General features: G+C 67.1%; 1 protein-coding gene across 1 annotated transcript; it reads left to right on the plus strand.

The window, feature by feature from the left end:
• Positions 1 to 385: 385 nt before the first annotated feature.
• LOC115937315 (sialate:O-sulfotransferase 1-like) lies at positions 386 to 7,943 on the plus strand. Its single transcript, XM_081811371.1, has 3 exons — positions 386 to 1,660; positions 6,205 to 6,319; positions 6,959 to 7,943. The coding sequence occupies exons 1-3, from the start codon at positions 1,234 to 1,236 to the stop codon at positions 7,410 to 7,412; spliced, it is 996 nt and encodes a 331-aa protein (XP_081667497.1). The 5' UTR covers positions 386 to 1,233; the 3' UTR covers positions 7,413 to 7,943.
• Positions 7,944 to 7,960: the final 17 nt, after the last annotated feature.

Raw genomic sequence — 7,960 nt, forward strand, 5'->3', positions numbered from 1 at the left:
ACAAGAGCCCAAACATTGTCTTTCTGCTCACACGGGGCTGGCTGTGCCCCCGCACAGAGCACTCATTGAGGGGCCGCGGGGCCTGGCGGGGGTCCCGGGCCACGTTAGTCACGCTCCTGGGAGCTTTTCTTCCCGGGACAAGACCTTCCTTGTGCCGAGGGCCACCCTCACGCAGCGGCCTGGCTCCCGGCAGCTGCAGAGCCCCCGCCAGCCCCTAGCAGCCCGCTTCAGAGGCACCGCCGACGGGAGCCAAAGCCCAGTGGGAGAGCCGAGGGCAGCCCCGGAAGGCCGCGCTGAGCTGAGCGCCGCCCGCTGTCCTGCCAGGCGCCCCGGCCTCCGTGAGCAGGTGCGCGGCCCCGCACCCTCTCCCGGGCTAAAGCCCATCGGCCTCTGCAGAAGCAGTTTCCAGAACACAGCTTCCAGGCCCAGGGCGCCCCCAGGAGTCGGCAGGTTGTGCACATGCATAGAACCCCTGCTGCGTGCCCTGGGCTGGGTGCTTGTACGTGCTGGTGTCCGGCGCTGGCCGGACCGTTTACTAGTTCAGGGTCCAGGCCCCGAAACAGATCCTTCCAAACCTCGGCTCCTCCGTCTGCCAGCTGAACGACGTGGCAAAGTGCCCTTGCCTCCTTTTGCCTCCTCTGTAAAATGGGGCCAGCGTCCACCTCGCTGCTTTGCCCTGAGGGTCGAAGGAGATAGCACGTCAGGGCCTGGCCTGTGAGGACTGCGTGCAGAGCCGCCTCTGTCCCTGGGCCTTCACGGCTGTCAAGCGGAGGGGGCGTCACTCCCATTTTGCGGACGGGGCGGCGGAGGCCCAGTGACCGCCAGGGGCACACAGCCAGCGGGGGCGGAGCTGGGACCCGAGCCCCGCTCTCTGTCTGGGGCTCCTGCTGAACAGGTGTCCCCTCTGGGAGACAGAGGCCCCGGACCTTGCGTCTCAGCATGCTCTCTCCGCTCTTCCAGATTCTCCGGCCGGGCGTGCCCATTGGTGGAGCTCAGCGACGGCGGAGCTGGTGACGCTGAGGCAGGACCCACAGCCACGGGGCCCCGTGGCCGGGGCCGTGTGATGCTGCCCCCCGAGCACCTGCCGGAATCAGGGCGGGAGGACCGGGGAGCCCGGAGGCGCGCAGGCTGGTGCCAGGTGCAGGGATGAGGCCGCTGGGGGCCCCGGCCTCCCCCGCCGTCGGGTGCTAGGAGCCGTGCCCAGGCTGCAGCCGGGAGCCGCCGCCCGGGGGCATGGCCAAACCCCTCTGCCGCCTGCAGAAGCTTCTCCTCCGAACGCAGTTCCTGCTCTTCTTCCTCACGGCCGCCTACCTGATGACGGGCAGCCTGCTGCTGCAGCGGGCCCGCGTGGCCCTCCCACCGGGGCCCCGAGCACCCGGCCCCCTGCAGGCCCTGCCCGTGGCCGCCGTGGCGCTGGGCGTGGACCTGCTGGACAGTGGGGCGCTGCAGGCCCCCCGCGTCAGCCCGGAGCTGCTGCTCGGCGTGGACGTGCTGCGGAGGCCCCCAGCCCGGCCCCGGCCCGGCCCCCGCGGGCTCCGGAGCCGGAACTCAGAGCTGCCCCCGCTCAGGCGTCGCCGCTGGTTCCACCACCTCGCGGGAGACGCCCGGGGGCCGCCCGCCCCGGGCCCCGAGGCCCCCAGGCCCGTGGCCAGCAGCCGAGGTAGGTGCTCAGCCCTGGCTCCCCTTGCGCGCTGGGGGGCCCGGGCCCGGGGGGGCAGGGCTGGCTTTCCCCTTCTCTGGCCCCGGGCCCGCCTGGGATGGAGGTCCTCAGGCCCGCGGCCCCCAGACCACCGGCTCTGTCCGCTCTGCGGGAGTTCTGCTCGCACCTGGCTGGGCCGGCCCCGTCATCCCGGAGCCCAGCCTCTGGGTTCGGGTGGACCTCAGCTTGCGTCCTGGCTTAGCGGCAGGCTTGACAGTGACCTTGGACATGTGACCTAACGGCCCCGGGTCCCTGGGGAGTGGAGACAGAGATACCCACCCCAGGGCTAGTGTGGGGATGGGATGGGACCGCACTGAGGGCCCCAGCGTGGCAGGCTGTCCCACGTGCAGGTCCTCGGCCTCCCCCGAATGCGGGGTGGGGCGTGTCTGCACACCGTCAGCGGGTGATGCTGGTGCTCGCGCAGGCGGAGAGCCCTGGGTGGGAGGGCCCGGTCGTTTCTCGGCACCGGTCACCGGCAGCTAACTGCCACGGCGTTTACAGTGCACCTGTAAATGGTATTTATGGGCGTCACCACTATCGTGGTATCCCGATCCCCCAGGGGAGACACTGGGTATGGGGATGTTCAGTCAGTTGTCGAGGTCACTCTCCTGCTTTGGGTTCCCCGGAAGCCTTGGTCTGTCTGGGGTGTGACCCCAGAACACTGGCAGGGAGCGAGGAGGGAGCTGGGGAAGATAACATGGCAGGGGACGGACTTGGAAGGAGGGCAGAGTGCACATCTCGGAGTGCAGCCTGGAGGCGGCGGGTCAGGAGGAGGGCCAGGCCTTTTTTCTCAGGATGGTGAGAAGGTCCAGGGAAGAGGGAGGAGCCCCCGCGGCCCTCGCGTTGGAGGGATGACTGATGGTCGGTGAAGCCCAGAGGACAGTGCCCTCCTGTCTTCACAGAAGGTTTCTCCCGAGATCACGTGGGTCAGAGCCCTTGCTGCGGGGTTCCTCAGGAGGCTTCCACCTAAGAAAGGGGGACATGAGGAACGGATTCTGCCACTCAGTCTGCACAGGCCTGCCTTCTGTCAACTCGCCCCAGCACCCCAGGAAGCTGGGTCTCTGTGCGGACTATACCCGCGTGACTCATTTAGACTCAAGTGTGAATGACTGACAAAGTCAACACAGAATCCTTGAGCAGCAGCCTTGGAAAGAGTACAGATTTTGCAAACAGACCTGGGTTTCTCTCTTGGTACAGCCGGTCACTGGCTCTGTGACCTTGGGCAGATTGGCCAGAGGTCAATTCCTCTTTATCTCTCTCCATCTGCCCTTCTCGGGGATCCACGCCTGAGTCTGCTACTGTCTGTGCCCTCGAGGAGCTCAGTCTGGGGCCGAACCGTCACCGTGCAGCAGTGCTGAGGCTCGGGTGGAAGGTCGTTATGACCTGGCCAGCAGAGGGGAGGGCTGGGGTGACCCAGTCAGAACCCCGGGGGCAGCCCTGGGCTCCACGGCGTCCCCCCTAGCTGCACGGTGGACGGGGGTAGCGGCGGCTGAAGAGACTGGGGTGAGACGTGCTAGGGACCAGAGGGGAGTGTCGGCGTGCTGACTGCCGTGAGCCCTGGGGCGCCCTCCCCATGACCCAGCACGAGGAGGAGGCTCAGGGCCAGTGTAGAGGATGGCAGCTCTGAGTGGCCTGTGCCCTCCCCGGCCCCCAGGACTGGGGGAAGCGTTTGTGCTCTGGGGGGGGCTGTGGTGTCACCCGGGGCGCCCCCCGGCCCCGGGCTGGTCGTGCTCGTCACAGACAGAGTGGCTCTTTGCGGCCGGGCAGCCCGCCGTGCTCCTGGAAGGGCCCTGCGGGGGCTAGAGCTGCAGGAGGCCCATCAATCACCGAGCATTTCATTACACCTTGGACAACATCCATAATGGAGTAAAATGTCAGTAAGTTTACTAGGGGAGAAATAGTAACTTCCCCCGCGCCAGTTTGTTTTTTATTGATAGTGATTTCCAAAGACATTCCGATATCTCCACAGCCAGCGTTAACAGCCTCACGGCACGTCCGTGTTGATGTGCAAATGAACAGATGCAGACTCACAGACAGTAATGTGTTGCCTCCGTTTTAGCCGCAAGCAATAAATCTGCCTCCGAATGCGTCCCAGTGTGTCCCCCGGACGCCCTCGGCTCCCTCGGAGCTGGGAGAGCCGCCCGGTGATTTTCCAGGAGGGAGGGCTGGTCGCCTCCCCCGGACGGAGCGGGCGCGGGGGTCCCGTGGCGCGGCCCCCAAGCGTTTGCTCCTCTCTCGCCCGCCCGCAGGCCAGGTACCCCACTGCCGTTTTCCCGTCCAGCGTCCGGCTGGGTCCCGGCCGCCCGAGCACAGTGGTGACAGCCTGGGCCGCGCCCAGCGCTTCCTGCTGGGACCCCAAGCGCTGACTCACTTCATCCCCGACGGCCTCGCGGGGGGCCAGGAGGGGGGCCGCCGGCTCAGCGGTGAGGGCCTGCAGAGTCCGCGCCCTGTTTGTTGTTCACATCAACACAGTGGCCCCCCAGCGCCCTGCAGGCCGCGCCTGCCTCCCACCGCCCGCCTGTTACCCCCTCTCTCTGCCCTCCCGAGCCCGCGGGGCTCGTCCCCACTTCACAGTGGGGAAGCCGAGGCACAGTGGGGAGGGGGCGGCACAGGCCCAGATTCGTGCCCCCGCCCCGCCGCCCAGCCCCGGCCGTGGACCCCTTACACGCTTACGGTTAATTTCCCATCAACGGTGATAAACGTCTAACCACCCCTGAGCTTGTGTTTTGGGGCTTAATTGAAAGTCGTAACAGAATTTCTTCTTTGCTGAGCAACACATCAGAAATTTCTCAAATACTAGTTTTCATTCACCAAGTAGGCCGCTGAGGGTAACCCTTTATTCCTGCTGCTGGTGGAGGGGTGGGTCTGGTCTCAGGGGTCCTGACCCATCCGTGACCCCGGGGGGCCGGCGGCCTGAGCGAGAGCTGGTGCTTGTGGACATGGCTGGTGATGGGCGTCCTGGGGCCAAGGGGACAGGGAGGCTCACGGCCCCGCGGGCAGACAGTGAGGAAGGTGATCCTCGCTCCCCACTGCCCCGGGGCTCTGCCTCGGCGACCCCAGCTCGGGGGTGGAGTCCCGTCTCTGGCCACCCGCTCACCTCCCACTGCTCCGTGTCTGTTACTCGGGGCCCTGGGAGCCCCTCCTTGCGTCTGAGCTCCTGTTCCCCAGCCCTGTCCTTGCAGGGCATCAGCCTGGTCCTGGGGCCCCGGCACGCCACGGACACAGGGCACACGGGTGTAAGAGATTTTCAACAGCAGTAGTTAGGAGACGCATTTGGGTGTTGACCAGGTTTTCAGATACAGAATGCAGGAATCTGCAGCAAGGAGAGGCCGTGGCGGGCTGGTGGTCCGTGGCGGGCTGGCGTGGTCGGGGACGCCTGTCCAGGACGGGCGGGAAGCGGAGGGTGGGCGTGAGCGGGGGCAGGCACAGCTGCACGCAGGGGGCAAGGGGAAGGGGCTCGGGCGGGGTGCGGCAGGTGGTGGGCCTTTATCCGCTGGGCGGTTAGGGAGACTGAGGCACAGGACGTTGCTGTGATGTAGCCAAGGTCAGAGACACAGTTAGGTGTGGACTTCACAGACGGGACTGTCGCTCCCGGATGCGGCCCCGGGAATGCAGGTCAGGGACCCACTTCTCCGAACCCCTTGGCTCCTGCTCTGGGCCGGGATCCCAGCACGAACACTGGAGTGTCGCCTGCCCTCGGGGCAGCGGGCTGGGGGCAGGGCGTCGTCCCACCGGCCGTGGGGACGCCTTGGGCGCGTCACCCCCCAGAGGTGGCCTGTGCTGTGTGGGTGCCCTTCAGACGTCCTTGGGCAGCGGGCGGCGTCTGGGCATAGTCCCTGGCGTGCATGCGCGGCGTGGAGCCCGGGGAGCTCCTGAGCCACGTGGCGGTGCGTCCACGCGCCCGGAGTGCTGGCTCTGTGCTCGTGTTCTCCGGGCTTCTCTGCGCATCTCTGGGAGACCCCTCTGCGCCGGGGGGCGGGGAGGTTAGCTGTCCCGGCTGGGACGTCACCGCCACTGCAGAGGTGCCCGGGCGGGCGAGCGCTCAGCAGTCCCGTGGCGCCCGACAGACGCCACGTCCACGCCTCCAGCCACGGCGGCTCACGTCCCCCCCGAACGCAGGTTTTTCTCTTGAGATAGCTGTTCCCGTTTGCAGGACGTTCTTTTTAGCAAAAGTCAGATTTACCATAACTGATTTCTTCCCTCCGGATCCTACAGAGGTGGCAGGACCCGTCGGTCGGGACGTTCGTGGAGGCGGGGGGCGCTTTCCGAGCAGGGGGCGGGCGGGGATGGAGACAAGGGGTCCGGGGCGGGGATTCGGCGGCAGACGCGGTGAGGTGGGGCTGCTAGAGGAAGCGGTGGCCGTGCGGGGACAGGCGTCCGCGAGCGCCGGGGGCAGGTGCGACCTCGCCTGGCGCCCGGGCCCTCCGAGGACCCCTCCCGAGGGTGGGCGCGCGGCAGGACCGTCCCGAGCCGGCCTGAGTCTCTGCCGTGCTCCCCGCCCGCAGGTGCCTACGTCGGCTGCTTCAGCGACAGTGGCCGCGACAGAAGGCTGAGGGGCGCCGTGTTCTTCGACTTGAGAAAGATGACGGTGTCCCACTGCCAGGACGCGTGCGCTGAGCGGTGAGTGAGGGCCCCGGGCCGTCCAGCCGTGCCGAACCGGGGGGCGCGTGGCCGCCAGGGGGCCGTCCTGCTGCGCCCGGAGCTGGACGGGTCAGCCCCCCGGGTCACGGAGGACGCTTCCCTGGGCCTCGGTTTACTTTATGTTCAGACTACAACAGAGGGCTCAGCTTCAACGTCACCTCCTCCAGGAAGCCTTCCAGCTTGGTCACGATCCGTTGCACCCCTTTTATAGATGGAGAAACTGAGGCCGGAACGGAGAGGAGGGGCTCAGCCTTGCAGGGCAGACAGAGTAGAAAGTGGCACTGACTAAGTGCCCTTTTACCTTCCCAGCGTTTCGGGGAACAGACGAGGGGGTGGTAAGGGATGGTCGGGGCCGCGCGGCCAGCGGGTGGCCACAGACGAGGATGCGGAGCGCCAGGGGGTTTCAGGCCTCGGAGCCGGGGGCGTGAAAGCGCTGGCCTCTAGTTTATCACGAAGGGAGGCCTGCTCCCCAACGTCAGCCGGGGGACCCCGAAGTCTGGCCGAACACCCGCCCCTACGGCCAGCCGTGTGCCGACGGCGCCGCCCTGGCCTCCCGGCTTGACCCTGACCTCGGTCGCGGCCGCCGTGGGGCCGGGGCCGGGGCCGCTCTCCCTGCAGGTCCTACGTGTACGCGGGCTTGGAGGCTGGGGCCGAGTGCTATTGCGGGAACCGTCTGCCGGTGAGAAGCGTCCGGCCGGAGGCGTGTAACCACGAGTGCAAAGGGGAGAAGGGCTCCGTGTGCGGGGGCGTCGGCCGGCTGTCCGTCTACCGCGTGGAGGACCTGCAGCTCGGCTCCAGGAAGCGTGAGTGTGTCCTCCCTTCCCTGTTGCCCCGCTGGAGGGGCTCGCGTGGGGGCGGGGGCGGCCGAAGGCCGCGTGGGCTCGTGGCCTGTGGGACAGACACACTCATCAGGATGCCTGGGCCCACGCGTCTCGCACGTGCTGTGTGGCCCCGGGCAGCTTGCTTCCCCTCTCTGGGCTCCTGTTCTCCATCAAGTGCAGAGGCAGCTCTAGATGAGCCGCGGTGGGGCCGAGCGGAGGCTCCGAAAGTTTCCTGGCCTTGCAGCGCCTAGACGTCCCGGGCAGACACGAACAACCCTTGGAGAGCCTGGGCCCCGGAAACAAAGGGGGACTAAGATGGTGGTGCGGAGGCCAGAGCGGGGGGAGGTGTGCGGCCGGGGCCTCCTCCGCAGAGCGGGGCTGCCAGTCCAGGGGCCGCAGTGGCAGGGACGGAGTCGGGCCCAGAGCTCTGCACACGGGGACGTTCGGTTCCGCTGAAGTACAAATCCGTGAAATTTTAGGTTCCAAAGGAAACACCACCTGCCAGTTCGGGGAGATAGACGGGTCAGTTTTGACCTGAGCTGGAGAGATTCAAACCACCAAGCTTGCGGTGCGGGCCTGCATCTGGGTGAGGCCGGAGGCCCAAAGTTTTACCGCCCACCTGGTCCTGATGCCCCGACCTGACGGCTGGCTCCGGCCGCGTGGAGCCGATGCTCGGTCTCCTGAGGGCTGCGCCCCCGACTCGGGCGGGTGGAGGTCCCCCAGACAAATCCTCACTGAGGATAAGCTCACGATCCAAAATTATAGAAGGCGGGAGGCGGGAGCCGACCGCAAGGGGCAG

The sequence above is a fragment of the Leptonychotes weddellii genome, unplaced genomic scaffold (genome assembly GCF_054177405.1).
Source record: "Leptonychotes weddellii isolate Sample4059 unplaced genomic scaffold, ASM5417740v2 HiC_scaffold_7278, whole genome shotgun sequence".
Lineage (NCBI taxonomy): Eukaryota > Metazoa > Chordata > Mammalia > Carnivora > Phocidae > Leptonychotes > Leptonychotes weddellii.

Excerpts from the sequence above, each read along its gene's own strand:
- LOC115937315 (XM_081811371.1), top strand. The coding sequence starts at position 1,234 with ATGGCCAAACCCCTCTGCCGCCTGCAGAAGCTTCTCCTCCGAACGCAG. Across the intron at positions 1,661-6,204 it reads GCCCGTGGCCAGCAGCCGAG|GTGCCTACGTCGGCTGCTTC; the intron begins GTAGGTGCTCAG and ends CCCCGCCCGCAG. Across the intron at positions 6,320-6,958 it reads CAGGACGCGTGCGCTGAGCG|GTCCTACGTGTACGCGGGCT; the intron begins GTGAGTGAGGGC and ends CTCTCCCTGCAG.